This window comes from Trachypithecus francoisi, unplaced genomic scaffold (genome assembly GCF_009764315.1).
Source record: "Trachypithecus francoisi isolate TF-2019V2 unplaced genomic scaffold, Tfra_2.0 Lachesis_group12, whole genome shotgun sequence".
Classification (NCBI taxonomy): domain Eukaryota; kingdom Metazoa; phylum Chordata; class Mammalia; order Primates; family Cercopithecidae; genus Trachypithecus; species Trachypithecus francoisi.
This window is the reverse complement of record NW_022681457.1, coordinates 72,137,968-72,151,550: the sequence shown is the minus strand read 5'-3', so window position 1 is coordinate 72,151,550 and position 13,583 is coordinate 72,137,968. Positions and strand designations below refer to the sequence as shown.

Sequence of the window (13,583 nt, the reverse complement as noted above, 5' to 3'; positions counted from 1 at the left end):
ACTGTATTCCAGCCCAGGTGACAGAGCGAGACCCTGTCTCAAAAAATAATGTAGCCCATGATTTTCATATTGGTTTACAAACCTTTGCTATATTCAGTGATTCAGGCTATTCTTTGATAGCAGATGGGAAGACAGATTAGTTTTGATTTTGTTGCTTTAGATCTTTAATAGAGCCAGCCTTAAATTGAATATGGGATCATGACAGTAAGGAGGGAAGAGAGAGAGGAAGGCTACCAGAATGGCCTGCTCTTCTCATATTTTACCATTGATGACCTAACACTAACCTATATTCCTAGACTCATTCCCGATTCATGTAAATGTGAAATCTAATCATTTGGGGTTTTACATCATCCAGGTGGGCTTTGTACATACCAAGCTGGAAAGTATATTATTTTCTGAATTTCAACTGTTTGTATAAGTATTTTCTTAATCTTTGTTTTGATTTAGCCCTGTGTATCATAGTTCTTTGAGTCATAAGTACCTAGACATGTATTACACCTAATCATGTGAATACTGTGCTAGAATACCACTGACTCTAATCAAACTCTTAGTTCATTACATTTGTCTCTTTGTGACTTCTGTAGATTCTATTAGGGTGCTTTGTGTGTAGTTGTTTTTCAATACATTTTTGTTGAATCAGTAAAAATATTTTAGTTAGAAAATAGAGCAATTGCTTACAAAATAATAACTCCTTTAGAAGGAGAAGGATTTCTGAAACCAGCTTCTTCGTTGTAACTTTGTGGTTCATTTGTTTGAACTATTTTTTTGAATCTCACTACCAGTTGCATTAAAAACTATCACTTCAAGCCTCATGGTACCTTACAGAATATACTTTAAATAAAATGATTTCTCATTTTGTGTTAATTTATATTCTTATTTAAATGAAAAAATATACCACAGATTGTGATGACACTAGGCAGTTAACAGTATGCCCAGGTAGGAGGCAGTTGAATAATGAAAATTTTAGTACCCAATCATTTCTGTTTGAACATTGCTAAATATTCTCGTAAGAAGTTGTAACTATTTTTTTGTTTCCAGGAACCATATTGGAAATATGACTTATTTGCTTTTTTTTCTTTTCTTTTAAGGAAGCCTGTGTTACTAAACTTCAAATGTCTATAAAATCTCTACTGGTTCAAATTTGGTAAATTCAGGATTTGACATTTCAGAGGATACTAAGCCCATTCTTCACACAATCTGAGTTTTATGCCCTTTTAAACAACAACAGCTACTTCTTTACACTAATTCTTTTCTCAACCCAAACTGATTTACTTATTGCTTCCTTAAATTCTTATATTTGGGGATATGCTTTTCCTTATTCCTCTATTTATTAATGCTTTCTTTTCCAAACTTACCTAAAACTGTCTTTGAAGCGTAGCCCAGTTCTTCCTGCCTCCATGAATTCAAGCTCACTTGCCTCATCCTGGAAAATATCTTTCTCCTCTGAATTTATTTTCTACTGCTACATAATAGTTTTCAGATACACGGAGTCCTCACTTGATGTCTTTGATAAGTTCTTGGAAACTGTGACTTTAAGCAAATTGATGTACTGTATGCCGGAGAACCTTAACTGTTATTTATATCAATTAGCTTATAGTAAAATCGGCTTCTTTATGCAGTGAGTTGTTTTGCTTATAATTGTAGTTTCCAAGAACCTATCAACAATGTTAAGTGAGGACTTACCGTACCTATGCTACTCCATACTGCTAATTAGATGTTTGTATGTATCTTTTATTCTCCTAATGAGATTGTATCCTTCTTAGAGGCAAGAGCTATCGTTTAATCTTCATGTTCCTCAATCCTGATGCTTTTACTATGGTAGATATTCACTTACATATTTATTGTGTATCTACTACCTATCAGGCACTATGCAAAGTGAGGACTTATATTGACAGAAATGATTTCTGCCTTCAGAAATCATTCAGTGGTTGAAAGAGAAGGGTAAATAAACTATTGCATTTCAGTGTAGTAAATGCCTTAATAAAGTTTTGATTAAGGTGCTATGGAAACATTGAAGATTAATGTTACAGATGAGGATTGAGGTTACAAATATATCTGCATAATTTCAGGGCCATGATTATCAGAGATACTGGAGGAAGAAAGCAGGAAAGGCACTGAATGCATTGTTCCTTATTTCTCTGATTTACTTAGACATATGCAATAGCCCTATAACTTGAGAGAATAACTTAGCCATTGTAGTTATGATCTGTTAAAAACTAAACAGAAACATTATATGAAATTATGCTTACTGGTAGACTATAAGAAGGTTGATGTGATAAATGAACACTTTTTGCCCAGTGTCCTTAGATAATAATATAAATATGAACCTGATTAATATTTTGTATTGTGACAAATACAATACAGTATTTTGTATTGTGACAAATACAATATCTGCTTGTGACATGGTTACAAGCAGAATTTCACATACCATGGCAAACGTTCTTTTAACATGTGTTGGGCAAATTTAAAATATTTTTAAGTAAAAAGTATGATAAACCCCAGTGTACCCATCATCCAGCTTTCACAGCATTTCATATGCTGCCATTTTGTTTCATTTATACCTTTATCACCTTCTCACTTCCTGCTTCATTCTTATTTTTTTATAGCTTTTTAAAAGGCAAACTTTATATATATTAGAATGCATAGATCTTAACTGTCCAGTTTTGACAAATGGGTATATCACTCAAACCCACATCCCAATTGTAATATAGATTGTAGAACATTCAGTCTCTACAGAAAATTTCATTTTCCCTCCTACTTAATTACTTATCCTAGCCACTGTTCTAATATTTTTTCCATCTAATCCATTAGATTAGCACCTGTCCTGGCTTTGCTCAATCCAAGGGTGCTTTCCCCTCTTCTGGGTCCCATTCACCTGTGGGTCAGTTTAATTATGTTATTAGATTGAGGTAGAATTATCTTGTTGCTTGGAATAGTCTGAGATATTACCATTTGGTGACGTATAATTGCAGAGAATTGTCTGAAATATGTTTTCTTATTTTTAGCCCCGAATTAGAAATCTAATATCCTTGGAATATTTAATTTTCAAAGGATAGTTAGAAATGTTGATTAACTTAGTCATAAGCTTTTCCAGTGTTACAAGCAAATTTATTTTAATTACTTATTTTTTTCCAGATGAAACAGTTTCTTCTACTTTATTGGATACAAAGTGGAATAAGATTCTAGATCCCTCTTCTGACCGGCTGTCATTTAACCCTACTTTGGCCAGTGTGAATGAATTTGCAGTTTCTAATGAGTCACAACCACAACTGAAAGTCTTCTCTCTGGCTCATTCAGCTCCCCTGACCACAGAGGAAGAGGATCATTGTGCTAATGGACAAGACTGTAATTTAAATCCAGAGATTGCCACAATGTGGATTGATGAAAATGCTGTTGCAGAAGATCAGTTAATTAAGAGAAACTGTAGTCGTGATGATCAATGCAGTGCTGTTGAAGTGGGAGAGAAGAAATGTGGAAACCTGACTTGTCTGCCAGATGAGAAGAATGTTCTTGTTGTAGCCGTCATGCATAACTGTGACAAAAGGACATTACAAAACGATTTACAGGATTGTAATAATTATAATAGTCAATCCCTTATGGATGCTTTTAGCTGTTCACTGGATAATGAAAACAGACAAACGGATCAATTTAGTTTTAGTATAAATGAGTCCACTGAAAAAGATATGAACTCAGAGAAACAATTGGATCCATTGAATAGACCGAAAATAGAGGGGAGTTCTGTTAACCATCTGTGTACTACTTCATCTGATAGTCTAGCCAGTGTCTGTTCCCCTTCACAATTAAAGGATGATGGAAATATAGGTAGAGACCCCTCCATATCTGCGATTACAAATTTAACGGTTGATTCAGTAATCTCATCCCATGGAACAGATGGAGGTCCTGCTATTAGAAAGCAAGAGAACTATATACCAGATGAGGACCTCACTGGCAAAATCAGCTCTCCTAGGACAGGTCTAGGGAGTCCAAATTCCTTTTCCCACATGAGTGAGGGGATTTTGACGAAGAAAGAGCCAGCAGAGGAGAGCACAACTGAAGAATCCCTCCGGTCTGGTTTACCTTTGCTTCTCAAACCGGACGTGCCTAGTGGGTCTGGAAGGAATAATGACTGTGAACGGTTTTCAGATTGCCTTGTGCCTAGTGAAGTTAGGGCTGATGAAAATGAAGGTTATAAACATGAAGAAATTCTTGGCACTACAGAATTCCTTAATATGACAGAGCATTTCTCTGAATCTCAGGACATGACTAATTGGAAGTTGACTAAACTAAATGAGATGAATGATAGCCAAGTAAACGAAGAAAAGGAAAAGTTTCTACAGATTAGTCAACCTGAGGACACTAATGGTGATAGTGGAGGACAGTGTGTTGGATTGGCAGATGCAGGTCTAGATTTAAAAGGAACTTGCATCAGTGAAAGTGAAGAATGTGATTTCTCCACTGTTATAGATACACCAGCAGCAAATTCTCTGTATAATGGTTGTGATTCCTATGGAATGCAGGGCCCAGGTGTTTCTTTTGTTCCAAAGACTTTACCCTCCAAAGAAGATTCAGTAACAGAAGAAAAAGAAATAGAGGAAAGCAAGTCAGAATGCTACTCAAATATTTATGAACAGAGAGGAAATGAGGTCACAGAAGGGAGTGGACTACTTTTAAATAGCACTGGTGACCTAATGAAGAAAAATTATTTACATAATTTTTGTAGTCAAGTTTCATCAGTGCTTGGGCAGTCTTCCCCCAAGGTAGTAGCAAGCCTGCCATCTGTCAGTGTTCCTTTTGGTGGTGCAAGACCCAAGCAACCTTCTAATCTTAAACTTCAAATTCCAAAGCCATTATCAGACCATTTACAAAATGACCTTCCTGCAAACAGTGGAAATAATACTAAAAATAAAAATGATATTCTTGGGAAAGCAAAATTAGGGGAAAACTCAGCAACCAATGTATGCGGTGCATCTTTGGGAAGCATCTCTAATGTTGATACAAATGGGGAACATTTAGAAAGTTATGAGGCTGAGATCTCCAGTAGACCATGCCTTGCATTAGCTCCAGATAGCCCAGATAATGATCTCAGAGCTGGTCAGTTTGGAATTTCTGCCAGAAAGCCATTCACCACTCTGGGTGAGGTGGCTCCAGTGTGGGTACCGGATTCTCAGGCTCCAAATTGCATGAAATGTGAAGCCAGGTTTACATTCACCAAAAGGAGGCATCACTGCAGAGCATGTGGGAAGGTAAGTTGCATGTATAAGCTCAGAAATCTGGCATGTGCATTTTGTCATGCTGAATTAGATAGTAATAAAGGCAATGTAAGGTGAATATATGTCTGGTTGAGTTGACATAAATAGCATTTTTGAAAACCCAGTTCTAGTAAATTTCTGTATAAAAAATGACCTCACTGATTCTTAGATAGTATATACACTTTTTTTTGTTGCCATGATTTACGCTGAATCAATTTTTATGAAGAGATGAGAATTGAGGAAGTGTAAACTTTGTGGTTTCTGTATTGATAGCTACTTGGTTAATGTAATAGTTTGAAATAAGGAAGTTATTCTTTCAGTTTAGGAAATATTTGTCATTAACTTTTATTGCATTATTTATTGAAAAATGCATTTAAATACAAAAAATAAAAATAAAAATTACATTTAATTCTTGAAAAATGTTACACTTAGAATCCATTCCACTTTTTTTCTGTAAAATTTTTGCCATTATACGAAACATTCTGGAACTCTTTATAGACATGCACACATATTTTTGTCTTTTCTCCCATATAACTTTGATACAAAGTAGAAATGAAGTCTGTAGATTTTTATGACAAGGTTGTAAGAATGAGATTCCTTAGCTCTCCCCAAATTTTGTTAGCTAAAACCGCATCTAGTTTTTTGTTTGTTTGTTTGTTTGTTTAGAGTTGTAAATAAGGAGGGAAGGAGATTTTATATTTTTGAGATTTGGTGCCAGGTCTAGAATAAAATGTCAGCTTTGTTACTATTAATTACATATACTAAGCCTTAGTTTTATAATCTGTAAAAAGAAACCAAAAAAGATTAATAGCTTTTATTGGGCTGTTGTCAAGATTAAATGAGATCTGAGAAGTCATAGTGCTCAATGATTAATCTCTTCCTCCCTTCTTGCCTGATTTTTTGGTCCATCTGTATTAATCAGGGTTCTTTCAACTTCAAGGAACAGAGTATTTGACCCCCAGTGACTTAGGTGAAAATAACATTTATTTCATCTAAACAGAAGCTATGAGACTCAGTGATTTATGTCTGGGTGCAGAGACAGGATCATGGAAGTTCTCTTGGTCTTCCCCTCATGTCAGAAGATAGTATCTCAGTTCTAATTATCAGGTCTCAACCTGACAACTTCCTAAGCACAAAGAAACTGGCTGGGGGGCAAAAGAGCCTACTCTACTCTTGCCACCCTCGTATCAGGGAGGAAGGGACCTCCAGCAACTTCCTTCAATTTACTGGCCAGTTTTAGACCATGACAATTATAGGCAAAGGGGATTGGGATTATCTAATCAATCATGATTTATCTCCTGGGGCTGAGTAAAGGTGGGATTCTGTTAACAAAGGAGAAGGGAAAGTAGTGGTATGTAGGATGAGTAAGTCTAGACGTGTAATCTACAACATGAGGACTCTGCAGAATAAAATTATACTTTATTTGGGATTCGTGCTAAATGAGTAGAGTTTAGTTCCTCTTGCCACAAAAACGGGTAACTATGTGAGACAATAGATAGGTTAATTTGCTTTACTATAGTAACCTTTTTACTTTCTGGATGTATCTCATCACATCATGTTGTATACCTTAAATGTATATAATAAAATTTATTTTAAAAAAAGAGGAGGAAAATGGTTCCTAGATGGGCAGTCACTAAGGTTTACTAGAAAATCCTAGCACAAAAGAACCAAATTACCGGGAGCAGAAAGAAGCTAAAGCTGACACTGGGCTGTTGGTCTCTGATTGCTAAAGTTTGAAGAAAATGATGTGTCTAATTCCTAAATATTTTCCAGTCTTCTTGTTAGCTGAAATACTATTTGGAGATTAAATTCATCATTCTTACGTTGTTCTGTATTTTGCTTACTGTGATACTTTCTGAAATTTTTGCTTTCTTAAGTAAATAATGAAAACATTTTTGGTAAAGGGCAGCACATCCAGTTACAATGAGTAAATAGGTACCTTAGGTGGATTCAGAAAGAAAATGATGCACAAAATGCATCACAAATTGCAAAATGGTTGGAATTTTTGCTGAGTGGAATTTGTGGAATTTATGAATTCATTGATTCATGTGGATTATGGATTCATAATTTCATCTTTTTCCCTCATTTACCTTAGAGATGTTATAAGTATTAATGAGATAATATCTGTAAAAATCCTTGAGCTTTTCAGAAGCAAAGGGCTTATAAACATAGATATTAATTGGATTATGCTGGGAATGCAGCTAGAAAAATACCCCAAGCGATGTGATTTTGTAAAATAATGTTATATATTGAAAAGAGGGAAGTTTGTTCCATTTCAGTAGAAATTAAGCATATGTAGTAATTACTTAGCATTTATAGCTATATTCCCTTTACTGCAACAAGCATATATTGTGTCTAATATATAAAAGGTTCTAGGGTAGGTATTGGGGATTCAGAGGTATGTAAATTGGAATTTATGATCTCATGGGAATCTTTTTTTTTTTTTTTTTTTTTTGAGAGACAGAGTCTCTGTTGCCCAGGCTGGAGCATGTGGCATGATCTCTTGTGATCTCAGTTCACTGCAACCTCTGCCTCCTGGGCTCAGGTAATTCTCCTGCCTCAGCCTCCTTAGTAGCTGGGACCACAGGCATGTGCCACCACACCTGGCTAATTTTTGTATTTTTAGTAGAGATCAGGGGTTTCACTATGTTGGCCAGGCTGGCCTGGAGCTCCTGACCTCAAGTGATCCACTTGCCTTGGCCTCCCAAAGTGCTGGGATTACAGACATGAGCCACTGTGCCCGGCCAATCTACTGACTTTCTAATTATGATTTCATTTATATCTTATCTTAGTTTATTATTTGTTTTTGCAATTCAGTTCCAAGCTCCATGAGGGTAAGGATTTTTTCTGCCTTGATTGTTGCTGTATCCTCAGCCCTAGAGCTTGTGGGTGCTCAGTAGATATTTGTTAGATGAATTAAAAAATAAATGAATACTATTTCTTAACGCAGCAGTACTTTTTTTTTTTAATCCAGTGCCTTCAATCTTTAGATGATGGTATCAAATTTAGATATAATGGGTGTAAGAACTTTGGAAAATATTTTTAAATTAGTCATATGTATTGTTCCTACTTAAGAACAGATTCAAACCAAAATGTTTCTTTCCCTAGTTTTTTTATTTACTTGTATACTGATGGGAGCGAATAGATATGAGAGTAGTAAGTAGCTGCTTAAAATATTACATGTCAGTTTTACAGTTTCCCTCATACTTTGCATGAAAATTTGTCTTGCCTTGTAATTGATGTGATTTTAGCCATCTGGCATGAAAAAACAGGACCAACATTTAGATTAATGGGTTCTAGTGAAGCTGAACCCAGGGAAATATTTTCCGTTACACACTCTCCAAAAGGCTGTATTGGTTAAAAGTGGTCTCACCCTGACTGTCATAGCACTTATCACACAGTATTGTCTTTGTCTTTGTTCCTCATTAGGTTGTAAAGATCTTGAGATTGCCTCTGATTTGTTTTTGTATTCAGCATCCAGCACAAATACCTGGCACTTATGAAGTACTCAATAAATGTTTGTTAATGAGTGAGTAAATGAGTCCCAGATCATTGATTAATTCAGCAAACACGGAGTGCCTGTTATTTGTCTGTCGCTGTGCTGGGTGCCAAGTTTATATCAATGATGTTGTGCTGCTTACCCTCATGGTATGTAAAGAGTAGGCCAGTGACAAAAACAAAACAAAACAAAAAAGCATGACTTGTGGCAAGGGCTATGAGGGAGATAAGGAGGGATAATATAAAAAATGGGGGTGGGAGACGAAGGTATGAGAAGAAGGCATCTGAGAAGTGACATAGATGACACATCAAGGTTGAGGAGTCAGTTCTTCAAAGAACAGAGAGAAAAATGCTGCAGGAAGAAAAATGCTGATCATGCCTGCGAATAGCCACTGTACTCCAGCCAGAGTGACAGAGCTGAGACCCCATCTCCATTAAAAAAAAAAAATGCTGATGAGGAACTTAAGGAATAGATGATGTCGAGCTTTGCAGGTCATATAAGGAGCACAATGGGAAGCCATGGGAATGGGTGAGATTACCAAGGGAAGAGAATGGACTCAGGGCTGAGCCCTTGAGGTCAAGCAGAGGAGGACCCAGTACCAGTTGCCAAGGAGTGAGCAGAGAGGTAAATAAATAGAAAACCAGGAAAATATGGTCTCTTGGAAGTCAAAAGAGGAATGTAGTTTGTGAAAGGGGTTATCACCTATATAAAATACTGTCAGTAAGATATGGTTAGGAAAGGGACCATTGGACTTGGCTATAACAGTGTCGTTGAAAAAAGCTGATTGAGTGGAGCAATGGATACAGAAGCCAGATGGGAATGCATTGAAAGTGGAATATGAAGGGAGGAAGTGGAGATGGCTTTTTGAAGAACTTTTGCCATGAAAACAGAAAAAAATTGTAGCAATTATTAGATGGAGATGGTGGTTATGGATGCCTTTTTGAGGATGGGAAATACTGTTGTCTTTATATAGTGGTATGGGTGATCCTCTAGAAAAGAAGTTTTAGGAGAAAGGGAGGATTGAACAAAGGAAGAGAAAAATCCTTGAGAAAGCCAAAGGGATGGGATCTACAACATGTTGAGGATTTGCTCTTCAGTGGGTAGGGCCAGACAGAGGTTGGTTTATGAAGTTAGTGGTGAGAGCATGAAGAAATTTACAACTGATTGGCTCATACTTCATATAGAAAATATAAACATTGTGAAGGGTGAAATAGGGATAGATGATGAAGGTTTGAGGACAGTGAGATAGTTACATTGGAGAGGGAAAGTAAAGCCTAACAGTGAATTGAAATTTCAAGAGCCCTTTGTGCTTGGCATCAAACTTTCAGTCAGTTTACTGACTTTCAGTCAGTAGATATTTATTAGATGAATTAAAAAATAATCCAGTCCAGTCCTGACTTAGTGGGTTAGAATCAGTATTTGTCCTTGGAGATATGGTGAGATTGTTATATTATCTTTGCAATACAAGCATTTTAGGTTGGAGAAGCAAGAAAAGTTCTGTAGGACCAGTCTGTGCTGCTACCTGTCCACCTATTTCCATTTATTTGTTCTTTTTTAAAAAAATTAAAAATTTAGCCAGATGCAGTGGCTCACGCCTATAATCTCAGCACTTTGGGAGGCTGAGGCAGGTGGATAGCTTGAGATCATGAGCTTGAGACCAGCCTGGCCAATATGGTGAAATCCCATCTCTACTAAAAATACAAAAATTAGCCGGGTGTGGTGGCAGGCAGCTGTAATCCCAGCTACTTGGGAGGCTGAGGCACAAGAATTGTTTGAACCCAGGAGGCGGAGGTTGCAGTGAGCCAAGATTGAGATCACACCACTGCACTCCAGCCTGGGTGACAGAGCGAGACTCTGTCTCAAAACAAAAAAAAATTTATGACATATTATTTGTTCTTTCATTCAGTGAGCATTTACTTACTGTGTGGTATTCTGTTTTTTACTAAAGAGAAGCAGAAAAAAAAAAAAAAGGAAAAGAATGGGCCTCCTGGTAAAACATACCATTCATGTTTCTGTAGATGACTTAAAGATATGAAATGAGAAATGAACAGTTACAAAGCTGCAGATGCTCTGCAGTGGGAAGCAGAAAGATTGTGGTGGTGGTGGTGGTTGTGAGGAGAATGACATACTAATATTTATTGTTTATCATTTGCCAGGTGCTTTTCTAAATCCAGACGTATAGGCTTTATTTAATACACATAACAACCCTAGGAAGTAGCTACTGTTACAATCCACATTTACAAGTGACAAAATAGGCCTAGAAAGATTTAGTAACTTGTTCAAAATCACACAGCTGGTAAGTGGAGTTAGGATTCAAACTCAGGGACTTTGACTTCTAGAAACAAAAGGGAGCTGGCATTTGTTGTGTGCCTACTCTGCTTTATCTAATTTAATCTTCCTGGTAAACCTATGAGATAGATGATGGTATCCCTAATTAACATTGAAGAAACTGATATGGTAGAACTCTGAAGCAGTCTTGCTAACTGTATAACTCATGCTCTTTCCCGTAAATAAAGTTGAGAGATTAAAAATAAATAGGTTTCCTTATGGTGATTTTTATGTTATTTTCTTTGCATTTCTGAGAGGAATGTCTGCATTTACACCATAATTTTTATTTTTAATTTTTGGAGACAGGGTCTCACTCTGTCACACAGGCTGAAGTGCAGTGATGCAATCTCAACTCACTGCAGCCTCTACTTCCTGGGCCCAGGCAATTATCCCACCTCAGCCTCCTGAGTAGCTGGGACTACAGGCACACACCACCACACCCAGGTAATTTTTGTATTTTTTTGTAGAGACGGGATTTCGCCGTGTTGCCTGGGCTGGTCTCAAAACTCCTGGGCTCAAGCAATACATCAGCCTCGGCCTCCCAAAGTGCTGGGATTATAGGTGTGAGCCACCATGCCTGGCCTTTATGGCATAATTTTTAAAACAAATTCCTTAAATACTGTTTCAAAGAGAAAGATGAAAAATGTCTAATATTTATTTTATTAGATATAAATTTCTTATTTTGAATAGTTGCTAAATTAGTTGCAGTTTATTTTTGGGTAACTTGAGTTGAAGTCATGTTTGTTTAACATTTGAGAATTTAGGTGTGAATACAGAAAATCTGTATTAGTAGCACATTAAGACAATAACTTCAGAGATCAGTTTTCTTAAGGATTTTTTTTATCCTGTTTTGTTTTATTTATTTATTTATTTTTGAGACAAACTCTTGCTCTGTTGCCCAGGCTGGAGTGCAGTGGCATAATCATGGCTCACTGCAACCGTGACCTTCCAAGGTCAAGCAATCCTCCCACCTCAGCCTCCTGGGTAGCTGGGGCAACAAGCATCAACAAGCATGTGCCACCACGCGTAACTAATTTCTTTTTTTTTTTTTTTTTTCGTGAGATGGAGTTTTACTCTTGTTGCCCAGCCTGGAGTGCAGTAGCAAGATCTTAGCTCACTGCAACCTTTGCCTACTGAGTTCAAGCAATTCTCCTGCCTCAGCGTCCTAAGTAGCAGGGATTACAGGCGCCTCCCACCACACCTGACTAATTTTTTGTATTTTTAGTAGAGACAGAGTTTCATCATGTTGGCCAGGCTGGTCTCGAGCTCCTGACCTCAGGTTATCCACCCACCTTGGCCTCCCAAAGTGTTGGGATTACAGGCGTGAGCCACTGCACCCAGCCACTGATTTTTAAAAAAAAATTAATGTTGCCTAGGCTGGTCTTGAAGTCCTGGGGTCAATGGATCGTCTTCACTTCAGCCTCCCCAAGTGTTAGGATTATATGTGTGAGCCACTGCTCCTGGCTTCCTTTGGTTTTAAAACATGGCCACTGGTTGGGCTCCTTGGGAAGCAGAAAGGTAGTAGGCCCTCGCTCAGTACCAAATGTTATTCACAGTTAACTTAGGTGCAAAGTGGAATAAAGCACATGTAGCTAGAAAATGTTTGCACTGAGTTCATGCTATTTTTTGTATTTTGCATCTCTTCTCCTGAAAGCCATCTCTAAATACTAGTCATAATTTTTTATTGTGGTAAAATATGCATAACATAAAATTTACCAGTGTATATGGGTTTGAAGGTGTATGGTTCAGTGGCATTAAATGCATTCACATTGTTGTACAACCATAACAACTATCTCCAGAACTTTTTGTTTTTTTTGAGACAGAGTCTCGCCTCATTGCCCAGGCTGGAGTGCAATGGCGTGATCTTGGCTCACTGCAACCTCCGCCTTCTGGGTTCAAGTGATTCTTCTGCCTCAGCCTCCTGAGTAGTTGGAATTACAAGTACCCACCCCCACATCTGGCTAATTTTTGTATTTTTAGTAGAGACGGGGTTTTGCCATGTTAGTCAGGCTGGTCTCAAACTCCTGACCTCAGGTGATCTGCTCGCCTCGGCCTCCCAAAGCGGTGGGATTACAACCATGAGCCACCATGCCCGGCCATTTTTATCATCTCAAACTTAATAACTTTCCATCTTTCCTTGCCCCTGATGCCTGGTGACTGCTATTCTACTCTCTGTATGAATTTCACTATTCTAGGTACCTCATATAAGAGGGGTTACACAATGTTTGTACCTCTGTGTCTATCTTCACATTTCATCCATGTTGTAGCATGTATTAGTCAGAAGGACAGAACCAATAGGATATGGAGATATATATATCATATATATGTGATATATATGGTATATGATATATATGACTTTAATAGGTAGGATATATGTGTATATACAAGAATTTATTAGGGAGAATCAGCTTACATGGTTAGAAGGTGAATTCCCACAATAATCTATTGGCAAGCTGGGGAAAGAGAAGCTAGTGGTATGGCTCAGCCCAAGTTTGAAAGCCTCAAAA

At 37.3% G+C, this 13,583-nt stretch overlaps 1 protein-coding gene across 5 annotated transcripts in view; it reads left to right on the top strand.

Annotated features, from left to right (window-relative positions):
• Positions 1-13,583, top strand: part of ZFYVE9 (zinc finger FYVE-type containing 9) — a 208,383-nt gene that overhangs the window by 85,937 nt on the left and 108,863 nt on the right. For all 5 annotated transcript variants that reach the window (XM_033226366.1, XM_033226369.1, XM_033226367.1 and 2 more), the window contains one exon: positions 3,136-5,243. In XM_033226366.1, the coding sequence (XP_033082257.1) occupies positions 3,136-5,243 (2,108 nt within the window). The remainder of the gene's footprint in view (positions 1-3,135; positions 5,244-13,583) is intronic.